General features: G+C 52.9%; 1 protein-coding gene across 3 annotated transcripts in view; it reads right to left on the bottom strand.

Annotated features, from left to right (window-relative positions):
* Positions 1–3690: 3690 nt before the first annotated feature.
* The window catches only part of LOC133346678 (ras-specific guanine nucleotide-releasing factor 2-like), a 40525-nt gene continuing 28139 nt past the window's right edge, over positions 3691–16076 (bottom strand). For all 3 annotated transcript variants that reach the window (XM_061558466.1, XM_061558463.1, XM_061558465.1), the window contains exons 19-27: positions 15445–15557; positions 14394–14454; positions 13769–13872; positions 13525–13609; positions 12180–12377; positions 11235–11314; positions 10593–10710; positions 9715–9783; positions 3691–9606 (exon numbers count right to left, since the gene is read on the bottom strand). In XM_061558466.1, the coding sequence (XP_061414450.1) occupies positions 9514–9606; positions 9715–9783; positions 10593–10710; positions 11235–11314; positions 12180–12377; positions 13525–13609; positions 13769–13872; positions 14394–14454; positions 15445–15557 (921 nt within the window). In that variant the 3' untranslated portion in view covers positions 3691–9513. The remainder of the gene's footprint in view (positions 9607–9714; positions 9784–10592; positions 10711–11234; positions 11315–12179; positions 12378–13524; positions 13610–13768; positions 13873–14393; positions 14455–15444; positions 15558–16076) is intronic.

The raw sequence follows: 16076 nt of genomic DNA, 5'->3' as shown, positions 1-16076 counted from the left end.
GCTGTCCTTCCCCCGCACCTCCGATTACGTACGGTGCAAAAGAAGTTCAACATACGTACACACTCACACAGAGACCCATAGACTCACACAGAGACCCACAGACTCACACAGAGACCCATAAACTCACACAGAGACCCATAGACTCACACAGAGACACACAGACTCACACATAGACCCATAGACTCACACATAGACCCATAGACTCACACAGAGACCCATAGACTCACACAGAGACACACAGACTCACACAGAGACCCATAAACTCACACAGAGACCCATATACTCACATAGAGACCCATAGACTCACATAGAGACACACAGACTCACACAGAGACCCACAGACTCACACAGAGACCCACAGACTCACACAGAGATCCATAAACTCACACAGAGACCCCCAGTTTGTTGTCCTTCCCCCCGCACCTCCGATTGGCCCGATTGGCCACGTACGGTGCGAAAGAGATTCGCCGTACATTACAATACGTGTCGCGCACGTTGATGTGAGAGGGGGGCCCCTGTGGGTTGTTCTCTCCCCCTGTTCATTCTCCCTGAAAATTCAATTCAATTCAATTACATTCCCGTCTGGTGGCCTGCTGAGCAATCACGGATAATAGGATGATGAATATTCCATTCCTTCTATCCGTTGGGGGGAGGTGGGGACAATTAATAAACCTGGCGGATAGTGCGACGTATTGAGCACTTCTGGGGGGTCAGTTGTGGGTCACTGCCACGCGCGTGCATGAACGCGGATAAAGAGGGCGAATGTTCTCGGCGGCAATTAAATTGTTTTCGTCAAAATCACGAGCATCATCACCCTCATCCGTTGCCAGCCCTTCGCGGCCCTACACGCTGTGACGATCCATGGATACGAGCTCCTGCACACGAGCCGATTTCATCACTCAGTCTCGGCGGTTGGACAGCCCCTCTCCGGGTGCGTTCTGTCCTTGGGCTGCGACTCTGTTGTTCGTCTCAACCGCCCCGGCCACCATCACTACCACCATCGTCATCACCACCACCACCACAATCATCACCACCACCATCGTCATCACCCCTTCTCGTGTTGCGTCCTGCCCAACGCCCCATTCCAATTCATCCTGCTCATCGTTCACCTGAGATTATTTGAATGAGTTTTTTTTTTTGAGTTTTTTTCTCATAGGGGCCACGATGCCAGACAGAGACATTTTGGGGTGGGTGGAGGCGGGGGTGGAGGTCAATGCTCCTTGAGCAGTAGTGAAAGGGGGAGGGGCGGCAGATGGGGGGGAGTGGGGCTCGTAAACACGACCCCGCTCCGTGACCTCACGGGGACAGCAGCGCGACACGTGACACGCGGCACGTGCACGTGAGGAGCTGGTCAATTAGCGAGGGACCAGCACATTCCTCACTCGCCTGCTCAACCTCCACCCCAGCCCCCTCCAACATGGCCCGCAGAGCCGAGCAGGTCAGTCGGTGCCCCCTTACGGGAGATCAGATGCCACCGGTGTCCACCATAGGGAGTGTCCATCGTGGGCAGAAAGCTCAGCGCCGCTACTATCTGGTTCGTTCGATTCTCTTCCCATTCATGTTTCAGACTCCGCGATGTTTCATGTCACATTCGGGTTGTTTTGTTTGTTTCGCCCCGTTCTCATGTTCTTCATGACAAAAAAAACGATCATGCTGGGCCTGCCTGCTATCACGTTTATATCTGTGATCCAGAGAGACAATACTTCAAGGCGATCATTGTTCGGGTTTGCCACTCGCGATGGTACCGATTAAAGCCGTATTTGAGGGTCTCTTCTTGCCATGACATCCCCGGTTTTAGCCTCAAGGTCGAAACCGAGAGAGAAATTGCTTTCTTCAAAGTACTTCTGGATAAAATTGACCTGGAAAAGCAGACAGACCGATGGAGCGTATTTTACTTTCACGCGAAAGCGCAGCGTAGAGCTTCGCTTCCGCGTCTTACGTACGCGTCCTACAACGCGAATGACAACATCTCAAGGGACAATAATAACGAGGACGAACGTTAAACCTGGGAAAGCCTCGCCGAGTCTCGAGGCCCTTTCCAGCAGGGTCCTGCCACGGTGAGATGAGTGGCCAATTCCACTTGCCATGCACAGTGCCTCCGCACCTCCGATTCGTACGGTTGGTTACGTACGGTGCGAAAGAAATTCAACATACGCTATACTTACGTAAGGCTTTGTATAATAAATATGGGTCTTTATAAGATTCTTTCATTTGATTGGAGAAATGTAGTCCGAGATTTGAAGTTTTCGTGACTGCAAGGATCCATACGCTTTGGTTTTTTCGGTAAAGTCACGTAGGTGAAAATAATAATAAAATAAAATAAAATTAGTTGTTTTCACTTTCTTATTTTATTTTATTATTATTTTCACGTAGTCCATTTTTTGTAATAATCAATAAAAAACGATTTTATCCATTTACAAAAGGTTTGGCAATGGTTTGTGGAGGTCTTCATTCAGCCGTGGATTCATCATGGCTCATGATGACTGCAAATGATTACATTTCGTTAGGGACATACAAGTGCGTTTACTGCCTCGAAGCCCAAAGGACCTTCAAACAAATGAGATTCAAATCCTGAAAAATAACAACAGGCGTTAGCCTTGCTGGCAATAACACAGGTGTCAAGATGTCCAAACACCAAATACATCAGGGACAGCGAGAGGCCAACCAGTTTCAAAGACGATGCCACGGGTATTAATTATCAGAGCATGTTTGTTTGCATGTTTCACCACAAGTAGTACCTCGTGTGGTTTAATGCAGACTTGATTCCTTGCAAAAATGTATCTATTTGGTGTTTTATTGCCATAAAGGGTCAAACCTTTTCTTACTTGTCATACGTTGATACTGGCACAAAAAGGCTCCCATGATACGGATGCAAGTCACTCAAGCGCACCATACATCACGCGCATCAAAGTCTAGAAGTTCCGAGGTTTCCATCTTCTCACCTGCGTGCACACGCGGGTGGAGACGCTGCCGTTGTGGACAGGGCAACAATGACGTATTTTTTTGTTCCCAAAAAAAACCAACCCACGTTGCTACATGCGAAGGGTGTGTATATGATGTGTGTGCACGTTGGACTTCTTTCGCACCGTACGGAGCAAACCGTGCTCAGCGTAGGGGCGGGGGTAGAACGACAAACTAAACAAGGAAGGCAGTTATATTATTGGTTCTTTCGGTAAAGTCACGTAGAAGGGAAACAATAAAATACTAAAAATATAAAACAATACAATTCTCACGACGTTTCGATTGCAACACAAGCAATCATCATCAGGTGTGAAAACCACAGCAAGAAAATTTTTGAAAAAAATGGCGGGTTTTTTCTTACTGTGGTTTTCACACTTGATGATTATTGCTTGTGTTGCAATCGAAAAGTCGGGATAATTTTATTGTTTTATATTTTTTTTACTGTTATTGTGTTGCTTCCCTTCTACGTGGCTTTACCGAAAAAACCAAGAATATGAAAGCAGTTTTAAAGAAATCCGTTTTCAATGTAGTAGTGTAGTGCATAGTGTAGTGTATAGCGTGGCGAATAGTGGTGTACTGGTGTATAGTGCAGTAAATGTGTACCTGTATGTATACTGAACTTATTTCACACCGTACGTAGCCAACGGTGCCAATCGGAGGCTCGGGGCGGGAAGAGGCCGAAGATACAGAGAGACAGAGAGAGAGAAGTACAAAATCAACACGCAAATGTTACGATTTTTGTGTTCTTTTTATTATTTTATAATTCGTCGCGGAGGAATCTTAATCGCCGTTTTGCTCCAACTCGAGTCGCCGCAAGCGACGGCACGGCTAAAAACGCGCATCCAGGGACAACCCCGCAAAGTTGAGCAGAACAGAGCGCCACTTTCCGGGATCGACTCCGGGAGACGCGGGGGGTGGGGGGGGGGTCATCGCCACGGATCCGCGACCTCCCAAGTCGCTTTGCCGAGGCCTTCCCCGCGTGCAGGCGCTCACCTGAAGCCCCCCCCCCAACCGTACAGGGAGTTTGCCGTGCGTGCCTGTTGGAATGCATTTCTATGGAATGTCATCTCTCGCGGGGGTTTCGAGGTATCTGATGAATTGGGTGACAAAGCAAAATGAACGAGGTTCTGGGTTTTTGTTTAGTTTTTTGTTGTTGTTTTGTTGGGGAAATTGGGGCGGCCGCACTGAATAAACTTCGGCTCGCTGCGCCTGAGAACCTGGCGAAACCACGGCTGGGCGACTCAGACCCGAACTCGGTTCTAGGATCTCAGCGGTACCGACAGGGGTGTCTCCGACACGGCCATTACGAAACAAACCACCACGACCGCGACATCCCACCCAGCGGCCAACTTCAAAGCCCCCCCCCCCCTCCCACTTCGATGAATAATACGACATCCGCAATTGGGGCACCATCACTCATTCGCACGGCGACATCCAAAATGTGAGAAACCCGAGACCCGAAAGAGGCCTCGGGGGTCGGCCACGCAGACTCGGGGTTCACGAAGACCCTTGCGGTGACCGACGGACTTACAGGAGCCAGCGGTCGTAACGTTCACCGCCGCCGAGCCGAATGGCACGGGTTTGACTCCTGCTCCGGCCACAACAACAACCAACGTCAGACTGTCCGCCCACTCGCGAGCTCACCTCCTGCCTACAGCACCGAGCTAGCGACGTCAATTCCACGTTCCCATGGCGGGAGCGATCGTACATCCACACCCGCAGATAACCTTGACTTTTCCTACAAAAGTGGTCCGCGATGTTACGGCATCAGGATAGACGATAGGCCGCGTCGACCCCCCCCACCCCCCCGATCGGGACTTGATGAGCAGCGTAGCGCGATGCTCTATATAAAGGGCCCGTCTTGGTCTCGCATATGGCTTGTATAGCAAACTCATCAACGTGCATGTTTCGTGGCCAAAGCACACGGCCTTTGGGGAGTGGGGGGGGGTGCAGGACAGCTGAATCGATGCCTCTCGATGCCCTCCGCTGAGTTTAACCGAGGGTCAGAGCGGTTCACAAATGAGGTCCGAAATAGAGCGTGTGGGCATCACTCCAATTAAGAGCACAGCGTTCTGCGGCGCCAATGGCGTGCCTCGGTATAGCACGTTCACAACACGAAGAGCATCCGTGCAGGGCTGGATCTAGGAGTGGAGGAAGGGGGGGGATAGGGAGGGAGGGGGGCATTTGTCCAGGGCCCAAAATTCCAGTGGAGCCCACGATTCTTCTTCTATTTTGATTTAAGAAAAGCGGGACTGTTCCATTCCTACCATCGATTTAACGTGGCCGATATATAAATAGTTACAATAATACTCCCTCTGCTGGTCCTGATTCATTGCTACAAGGGGAAGGAGGGCAGGGCAGGGAGGAGAGGGAGGACACGACTATTGTACAAAGCTGGGCCCTGCACCCAGCTTCAAGGGGTGGAATGGGGAGTACATTTACTGATTGTTGAGCTATCATTTGTGGCCAGGTCGCTTTTGAAAAAGAATGTAATACCTCAGTGGGCCTTGTCTTGCTAGGATGGTTTAGTTTCATTTGTGAGTGTTTGGGTGATTTGTTTACCTTTATTGTACTTTGCACGCATATCGTGCTGTTGTACTGTTTGTTGTCGTAACGTTCTTACCCGACCCGACTGGACATCTGTGAGATATAGCTTCACATCTCATCGGATTCCTCATGCGGTTTAAATACACATTCTGATTCTGACAAATCGCCGTCTTGAGAAACCATCGACTTCGTTTCGCGGTTACAAAGTCGTAGGTTCAACACGCCGTGGGCTGGACACGTGCTTGGGTCAGATATGTGAACGTCAAAAAGGAAATTACGCCCTGGACTTGATAAATATGTAACGCGCGGACTGCATTGACCACGGGCGGGGGGGAGGGATGCTTTTGCGGTAATTTATAAGTAAGCGAATGTATACGGGGTTAGGGGTGTGGGGGGAATACGTTTACTGTGTGTGTGACAAGGTCGGATTCGTGAACACCGCTAGGAAATGACCGTCACACAACTGCACCGAGTGTGGGCTCAGGCTCATCGGTCAGGAGTTCGGATCACAGCGTGGCGGTCGCGTACGCGACGCTGTGCGGCGTGGCTGAATAAAGGTGACTGCGAACCCGGCATGGCATCGATTCAACATTGCTGTCTTTTTTAATCGAGGTGGACGAGTGACGCTCGCCTGCGACGCGGTCACAGGGAGGCAAGGGGTTTGTGGATCATGCAGGGATGGAGTCAGATTGGGTGTACGGGGCGCAGACGCAGCCAGGGTTGGAGGCGTCAGTGGCGGGCAGCAAGATATCCAGTGTGTTTGAGCGTTGAGTCCTCACATGCGTGGGCGGGTTTTCTCTGGGCACTCCGGTTTACTGGCACAAGAAGCAATAAATATATATATGTATGTGTGTGTATATACTCATAATGCAAAAAGCCAAGGAGGTCAAAGCAGGAAACTTGTGAAAATAAGTCCTGAGACTCATTGAGGCTTTGCTGGGTAAATTATAGTTATAGTGATAATAATTCTAAAGCAATTCATGGAGGCCTTGCATACAAAACAATGTGTTGGCTTCTCCACAATTGCATAGCCTTCCGCTTTAAAAACCCCAAGAACACAATCGTCGCGACCGTCAGCGCAGCTCTTCTGCACGGGAGTGGGGGACCCATTCCTGACCGCGGGTCAGAAAGGAAAGAAAAAAAAGGGGGGAGAGAGGGGACTTTCAAAACACCTCCCGTTGGCCAAAACCACCACCACGCATTCAGACGTTATGCCCCCCTGGGCGCTATCCGATGACCCCGCGGGAAATAACAAACGCGCGCATCGAGAACGGGCACAAAGACGCAACCTCGCCGTGGCGGAGGTTGACCGAGCGCGCAAAATGTACAAACGCGGCGGTCGGTATTGCCAGGCAGAAAAATGTTCTGCACCTCGAGTACGATGATTTGCCGTGGCCAAGGACGAGTAAAACGAAGTAGCGGGTCACGTCCGGCCCGCGGGCTGGAAGTCCCCTGTCCCCCATCACTGCATTGAATGCTGCAAAGAGTTAGAATAGCAGAGCGGGCGCGGACGATGAATCGACATCGCCTTGTGAACCTCGGCTCCCTTAGCTCGCAACGCGTGCGTCGAAGTCACGTGCGCCGCGCGCCCATAACACAATCCACGTGTTTCTGTTCCGAGTGTCGGTGTGCGTAAACGGGGCTCGGGCTGGGGGGGTCGGTCCCATACAGCCACTAGAGACCGCTACATTAGCCGGCACGTAAAAAAAATAATCTAATCCTGAATTGCGTAAAATTCATCCCATCGCTGGTGTGTGTGTGTGTGCGGGGAGTAAACTGTTATACCGCCCGTAAAATAGCATCCTACTCAAGCTTGTGATTTCAGATCATTCTCCCCGGGGTCACATCCCAACGTTTGACAAAAGGATTCCTTTCTCCCTGGCGTCTGTCTCGCAAATAATGCCACGTGCATCTAAACTATTATTTATTTTTCCTCCAAACTTTGTGTTTTCCTGCAACGCGACGCACGCTAGAGCAGCGGATTTCAGAATCCGCTACCCGAGCGTTGCACTGGGCAAACTTTTGTTGATCGGGGGGGAGGGGGGTCCGTTCACGATCATTATGGTAATCGTAAAATCGGACTGCAAAACGGATCCCAAAGATCCAGGTCAAAAACAGAAGGAGGGGAGAGGGGAGTAGAGGAGCAGGGGCTGGATGGGTGGTTGGGGCCCGCTTTAAAAGTGCGCATTCGTCTTTAAGGATTATTAAACAGCCGCGTACAAGCAGACATTAAGTGTTGCCATCCCCCATCTCGCACACGTACAACTCAACTGTTCTGCTGCAAACACAGGGGGGAGCGTAACCCACCATCACGCGAACTGCGGCCATCCTCGCAGCAAGCAGCGGCTTTTGCCTGCAGGCCATCAAACAGAGACGGGGCAAATGCGTCGCGCGCTTTCGGATGCGCTGCTTCTGCGGCCGTCTGGAACGCTCTTCCTTCCAATATTAGGAAGCCACTGGAGTTACGCACTTTTAAATCATCTTTAAAACTGATTTTTGCGTTTAGTTTGTTGTCCTTCCCCTGCACCTCGGATTAGCACGGTTGGCTACGTACAGTGCAAAAAAAGTTCAACATACACACAGCACTACCAGCACCACCAGCATCACCACCACCACCGGTAAAGTGCCATCTCTCGGTTAGGATCTCCCAATCTGTTCACGGGTACATCGACGCGCGTTTGGGAGACATTTTTGTCGCTCGCACTCGCTCCGTTCGTGCACCGAGAGAGAGAGAGGCGTTCCCACGACTGGGTCGTCAGACGCCGGGGGAAGTTTCCCGCAAGACGGTTAAATTGATCGGACGCTTGCTCCGTTGGCCGGTTAACACACACACACACCACCACCACCCCTGAGTCCGTGGGTTCGTAATTATAGCTTCTAAACACGTATTGCTGGATTCGCAGTGCTTCCTCTTGAGTCTGATTCTTTCGTTTTTCTTCGTGGTTTTGCTTGAGCCAAGACCTATCGCTCGCTCCGGGAGGCGGCCTCCTCCTTGCCAGGGCTGCACCGCGCTTCGCTCAAAACGCAATCGACAACCACGCCGTTCAGGAACAAAAAAACAATCCAACCTCGCCGAAATTCACCAATTGGCGTCGGACGCCACCGTCAGTGACAAACGAACCGGCCTCGGGTGACGTTGAGCGGTGCCCCCCCCCCACCCCATCCACCAGGGGCGACTCTCGTCTGGCCGTCTGAGCCGACGCTCCTGAAATGTGTACACGTCACGAAATAGCGAAAACATTCAATGCCCGCAAAAAAGGGGGGTGGGGGGGTGGGGACCCCACGCCTGTGCATTCGAAGGCCTCCCCGCCGGCCGCAAAAAGACGTCCCTTAAATAAAATTGACCTTTGACCTCCATGGCAATCCGACGGGAAGGTCGGTGCGCGTGGGACGCGAGGTCGAATGGACGAACAAACGAAAGCATTAAAACGTGGAGCCATCGATCGATCTGCAATGGAGCCACTTCCTCCGACCGTCCATGGCAAGACATTCACTCTCGGCGCCTCACGAGGCCAATCGGTTCATCCGTCCCCTCTACGATTGCCAGGGGGTGGCAGCCAGCGCGATCAGGTGGTGCGCAGGGCCTCGGCAGCGCACGTGCACGTGCGCACGCGCCGCATGCGGGACGCCGCAGTTTATTGTCGGCGCACGAGTACCTATGCATGCGCACAGTTTTGGTAACGTTGGATTTTCACGTGCAGGCGACGATAAGGAAGAGGAGGAGGAGGAGATGGAATTAGGATGAGCAGGAGGAGCGAGCGCCCAGCTCAAAGTCGTCCTGTGGAAGGGGGCGGCGGCGGCGGCGCGTTTGGCGTAGTGGCCGGGTCGTGATCCACCCGACTCGATCACCGGCCAGCTCGCTCACCCGCCATCCCGCCCCGCGCCGTCGCGCGCCGTCGCACGGCACAAGCGTTGTTGTCGGCCCCCCCCCTCCCCCCCCCGTCGTAGCGAGCGGCCCCTCCCGGCCGCCCCTCCCACCCCTGCCCCCCCCCCCCGGTTCCCCCATCACGTGGGCAGGCGCGGCTCGAGCTGCAGCGAGAGCTCGTAGAGGCTGTCGTCGTCCAGAAGCATCGAGCGCTCCAGCAGGTACTGCAGCGTCTGCGGCACACGAGCGCACGCACGGGCAGGCGCGCTCAGTTATGCACGCACACGTACGGGCAGGTGCCAGGGCATTGGTGTGGGGGCAGACAGACGCAGGCGGCATACCCTGGGGTCCGGCTCAAGCTTGTACGGCGTCTGCTGGAACTGTCGCACCTCGCGCAGAATGTGGGTGATCTGCAGAAATGCACGACGCCCAGCACAACGTTGATTCAAGCACGACCGTCTCTTCTTCTCCGGGCGGCTTAAGGCGTCAAGAGCCGCTGAGCCGCCCAGCGCGACGCTCGAAACCCCGGGTTCAAGCCCGGGCTTCGAGTGGTGGGCTCTCGAAAATGGTCAACGGAGCGACGTGGCAGCACGTGTCTCTCTGTTGGCGGTGACCCGCCCTGACGTGACATTAGTAAAAGAGAGCTTTACAGCTCATCGGATTCCTCCAGTATAAGTAAATATTCCGGTTCTACATTTTCCACATGCTCAAGGCAGGCGCTGTGTGCTTCACAACGACGGCAGGAAAATGATGGGCCAGGATGGTACCCTGATTAATTATGGCCCAACGGCGTCTTTTAAGTGAATGCTTCCCTTTCGGCGAGAATGTCGGTGAAAACGAGCCAACGTCTTATTCACCTTACTCTTAGTTCTTTCGGTAAAGTCACGTAGGTAAAAAATGAAATTAAAATTAATAAAAATAAAAAATAAAATCACGACGTTTCGGAGGCAACACAAGTCTCCGTCACGAAAGCTTCAAATCTAGTCTTATTCATCACCACCAAAAACGACAGGCAACACGTCTAGGCCATTTAAATCACGTGACTATGAGAGAACAATCAGACAGAGCCTGTGACATCGCTGGAATGGCCCCTGCTTATGTCCAGCGCGCAATGATTGCGTTGCTTGTGGGAAGGTGGAGGAGTGGGGGGGTGGAGGAGGTGGGTGCAGGGGGGAAGAGGGGCGATGGGCGGTGGCGGCCGTTGCCGATTGGCGAGTACCATGCGCATCTTGGAGAAATTGACGAGGCAGTCGTCGGTGAGGTTTGGCGTCGCCTCCTCGATGAAGGCGAGGTCGGTGAGGTACATCCCCAGGTAGGGCACGCACGGTGGGTCGCAGCTGCACCGCGGGCACACCGACACGCGCAAACGGTGAAGCAGCAATGGCCGACAAGCTGTGCGCCCCCCCCCCCCCCCCCCCCGGAGGCGGGCACAGTTCACCGTTTTCCGGGACGCCGCTCAGTTCGGCGACACAAGACACAAGGTCACAAGGTCACAAGGTCACAAGGTCACACGGTTCACGCGGTGAATGGTAGCGCCCCTAGTGTCCAAAGGGGGTCACGTAGCGCCAGCGCGTGCACCGAGAATACGTCGACAGAAGCGATTCGGTGCGTTGTATTGCGAGCTCGGTGGTGTGGCTGTCGAGTGCGCAGGCAGTGCAACTGCACCGGGGCCTGCGAGCCGGAGGGGCCCAGGTCCCGGGCTACGAGGACTTGGGGGCGACAGCTAGGGATGGGGGCCCGTTTCATCCCTTGCACCTGGGCCCACACCAACCGCGCTACGCTGCCGCGCGAGACAGAAATATCGACATCGAATCGGCGAATCGACGCGTCGTTCCACCCAGAAGTGACGGCCCCACGGTACCTCTTCAGCATCTCCCGCAGGTTTTTGAATCGCCCTTCAGACGACAGCGCCTTCTGCATCTTCTCGAACAGGGTTTTAGTCTGTGCAGAGAGAGAAAGGACGTGCGGGCCCTGATAAGATCAGTGAACGGCGATTAAACAGAGGGTGCGACAGTCACCACCACGGCCGCCACCAATGGATTGTCACAATTCACGGTCGCGTTTTGATTCCAAAGAGGTGAACAGAGGAGCCGCAGGGGTCACGTGAACGCACAGATACAAAATAAACATGACTTCTCACACGCGAGAGAGAGGGTGGAGGATTGGGAGAGGGGGGGGGGGAGGATGAGATTCATCAGAGGAGGAGGAAGGAGGTGGGAGGAGGAACGAAACAGGTGGACTTCTGCACAAATCTGGCTGTCGCCTGATGAAACTAGTTGTAATTACTGGTAAAACGTCGTACTCAGATGGTAAATGTGGTGGCTTGGCTCTCTGCTGTGCTAGTGACGAATTGGCACGTTCTGTTCACGTGACAGCCTCTTACTAGTTGGCTGTGTTGGGTGGCGGCGGTTTTTAATGACACATTTATACATTATTATGAGACCTCCTTTGCCAGTAGCAAGATATATAAATGCTTATCCCGAGCTCTCAATACTCTGATAGTGCGCTGCCTTTGAGTTGTGCGCCTTTTGGCGTCATCTGGTCCAACACCATGTGAGACTAGGCTCTAAGAAAAGCCGTCTCGGGTGTGGACCAATCAATTTCAAGGACAGTGCATATCATTATCAGAGTTGTCTCTTTTTGTTTGCATTTTAACTGCTTGTGTTGTGGTTATTGAAAACATAATCCCTCGTATAAAGGTGTCAGTTTTGGTGCCAGATCAAAGGGTAAAAACCTATTACTACATTTATACATGTTTACACGATCTAACCCCACGCAAAAAACCCCCTCTATTACGGAGGAGGACCTGTTTGGAGACTTTGAGCCAGGTCTTCTTGAGGCGGAACACGGCGGTGCGGTTCAGCGCCGAGTGGATCTCCAGCACGCCGTTGTAGTTGTTGAGGCAGCGGCAGACGTCTGCGACGGCGACCCACTTCTCGATGGCGGCGGCGCGCGACGCCACCTCCGCCCGGCGCACGACCTCCGACGCCACCAGGTTGCTCATCTGAGCGGCGGGAGGATCGGGCGGACGGGGTGAGGGCAAGGGGGGTGGGGTGGGTGGGCATCGGCTCATGCACTGCCACGCTTGGCGCATCCGTCAAGAACGCCGTGGCCCTCTTGACACGCTCGCTCACTTCGAGAAACGAAATTAACGACTCTTCTTGATCCATGCCGCACCTTCGCTGGCGCTGTTACGCGGTCATAAGCGCCGGTTTACCCGCTCCCTGGGTTGGTGCCATGATGGCGAGATGTTTACTACCTCGTCTGGTATACAGGAGGTCGTGGGCATCGATTCCGACCCTGACGATGCCTTTATATTTGGAGTTTTCTCTCTCCCTGTGGTCGTGTGGATTTTTCTCTGGGTGCTCTGGGTTTTCTCTCCAGATGTTTTAATAAGCGTTTAGAGTATTTGGCTGAGAATAATTTCCACATGATAAGCCACGAATGATAAGCTATCATTTGTGGCCACGTCGCTTTTGACAAAGACCTATAAGCTCAGTGGACCTTGGATGATAAAAAAAGTAAAGTTACGTTTGGTAAAGGGACTGCCATCTAGTGGTGGATCTGCTGCAAGCTTCTGCTGCTGCTGTTGCTGCTGCAGAGGAGTGAGCAGTGCTGTGCGTTGCTCGCCACCTACGCGATCAACGTATGTGTGTGTGTGTGTTAAAAAAAATCGCACCGTACGTAGCCAACCGTGCTAATCGGAGGTGCGTGGGAAGAAAAACAAACTCAACACAAAAAACTGTTCTCAACAAATTAGTTTTCAATCCAGATGATTTAAAAGTGCACAGCTCCAGTGGCTTCCTAATTTCAAAAGGAGAAACTTTCCAGACGGCCGCAGAAGCGCATCAGAAAGCACAGGAGATGCTGCGACCATCTTCGTTCGACGGTTATCCAAAAGCTGCAGCGACGCTCGTGGTTACTTCAATGTCTGTCGCGTATATATTCCACGCAGCGACACTCGTGGTTACTTCGCCTCCGTAGGAAACCTCGCAGGCGAGGGCGGCTGTGAGCGACGGCGGTTTGGAGGAAAGAGCGCGGGCACGAGTGGCAGGCAGCGGTCGACGGGAGAGACGCCGCCCGCCCGCTCGCTCACCCGCTCGCTCACCCCCTCCCCGCTCGCTCGCCCCCCCGCTCGTCGCGACACGAACCTCGTTGAAGTGCTTGCTTGTCCTCATGATGTGCGGCGCTCGCTCGTGTTTGTCCAGCTTCATCCAGCCCTGGCCAAAGAACTCCCTGCAGGGAGCGCAGCCCGGCACAGCGATGGCACACGTGTACACGCAGAAACATAGGCGTGCGTGTGTGTGTATGCATGCATACGTGCGTGTAAACATGCGTGTGCGCGTGTTCGTACGTGCGCGTGCGTGTGTCCGCGCGCGTGTGCGTGCGTCTCACTCGTAGGGGATGCTGCGGAACACGAGGTGGTCGAGCAGGGTGAGCTGCTCCGCCAGCTCCACCGCAGTGAACGACTCGAACGCCTCGCCGCGCTGGCCCTCGCACTGCCGCCACGCGCACGCAGCAAAGACAAAGATCCTAACGCATATAGCCTTCGACAGGCCTTTGGGGCAAGTGCCGTGTACGAGCAGCACCTATGCAGGCCAGCATGGCACATGGGGGGGGGGGGGGCAGCCAACACCACGTCCCATTCGCCTTTGTGTCCCGAGTGGCAATGTTTACACACCGCACCGGGTAATAATTTGAGGCTGAGTCGACCTAGGGGAGGCCCACGACCGGTTCCGATAACCGTCACTGACGGTGAGCGGGAATCAAACTCGGGTCGCCGGGTTCATAGTGCAGTACACACAGACGTAAACAGAAATACGCAATTACGCAAAACACATGTTCCTGAAACACACGCAAAGTGTGCATGCAAGAATGCACACACTCACGTTCATACAGAGAGACGCAAGCACGCACACAAATCACCAACGCAGACAGGCGCACCCACATCACCCCAATAACTTATTTCGCAGGTCAGGGAGGGAGCGGCGAATCAGAGAGGATTTGATGAATTGCTCACCGTGAGCGCGAGTTGCTCCACTGTCATCGGGATGTCCTCCGACTCCTCTTGCGTCAAGGTTCTGGCATGGTCGTCACCATCACGTAACCCATTAGCATCATCATCCTCGTTATATAACCAATCATAACCACCATCATCACAACCGCCATCATGTAAACTAGTTAACATGTCAGAAGGCATCATCATCATCGGTCATGGTCTATCCACTGCTGGCTGAGGCCTCCCCACGCTGTCCCCAATCCATCTGGCTCCTGCACACGAGCTAATGTCACCACCGCTCCACAGATACTCACGCAGGGTCTCTGGCTCCCGCACTCCATAAACCTGCAGTACATACAATTCTAACAATCTTTAAAAATATATATATAGGTGTGTCTCACTTAACGAGCGTTCTTTCTGCTAGAATTTCGCGAAAACGAGCAAATTCGAATCTAAACCAATTTGTTCGCAAAACGAGCAAAATGTTCGCATAACGAGCGAAGACCGATCAATCGATTGAATGCGGTCTGTGGTGACAGGGTGACGCACCGCTGCGCTGCGTGTGCGCGTGGTTTGCCATGTGAGGGAGGTGGGGGGTAGCCTTGTGATGGCACTGTAATGGGCGGGCGGGTGGGTAGGGTGGGGTGGGAGTTTTCGCTTACCGAGCAATTTCCACGGAATGTATCTCGCTCGTTAAGCGAGACGCGCCTGTATCGCAAAAGACTGCGCCGTTGTGGGATGCACGCTTCTTATGATTGTTTTTATTTGTTTGCTTTGTCATAATCGTAATTGCAAACATTGCTTAAAAAGGTTAAAAGCAACGTGACCGCCACATTTTTACTATTGTTGTTGTTATCGTATGTATGACTTAATAACAAGATAGCTTAATGTAATAATTACCATCATCATTATCACCATCACCAATATCATCACCATTAATATTATCATCATCAATGTTGGTCATCATCAACATGATTATCATCATACTCATTCTTCATAACCATATACATCATCATCATCCTCATCTAATCATCTTCATCGTTGACACCATCATCATCATCATCTTCTTCACCTCAGGATGTTGGCAGCTGCCTTGCGCTCCTGGCCGATGAGCTCTGTGTCGCGAGAGATCTCCTCCAGGAGCCGAACCACGGCCGACTTAAGATCCGAGTCCGACTCAAAGTCCTGAGCCACAGACAAAGACAACGACTTACAGACGTCTTTTCCACTGCCACAAGTCGAGCCGAGCCAGGGCAGGACGCTCTCATGGTACGCGTCCGTTTTTTACAACCGGCTATTTGCCGAGCCGAGCTGGAACCAAGCCGTGATAGGCTGGCCTAACAATACCATCTGAATCTAGCTGTGCGGCCAAGCAGGGCTAGGGGTCGGGTTAACGAAGTGTTGGTTGCATACTACGTTGGTGGCACGGCTCGGCTTCTGCAGTGGAAAAAACAACCCGGCACCTCCTGAGCCGTGCCGTGCAGGTCCGGCACACAGCCGTGGCGCATTTGGGCTCTACAAGTGGCAGAGAGGAATTATAGAGGCCAGTACCGTTTGTGAGCACCTAATGAAGTCAGCACGACACACAAAAAAGGGTGGTGTGACCAGCAATATGTCTGGCCACCTTTGCCCTACACCCAGCGCTGACGTTCATGAGAAGCCGCACCACGTACACATTTAAGGGTGGCCCAGGCCAGGTTCGGA

This window comes from Lethenteron reissneri, chromosome 24 (assembly GCF_015708825.2).
Source record: "Lethenteron reissneri isolate LAM-NWPU_2019-01 chromosome 24, ASM1570882v1, whole genome shotgun sequence".
Lineage (NCBI taxonomy): Eukaryota > Metazoa > Chordata > Hyperoartia > Petromyzontiformes > Petromyzontidae > Lethenteron > Lethenteron reissneri.
Note: the sequence above shows the minus strand (reverse complement) of the source record. Positions and strands in the feature narration are given on the sequence as shown.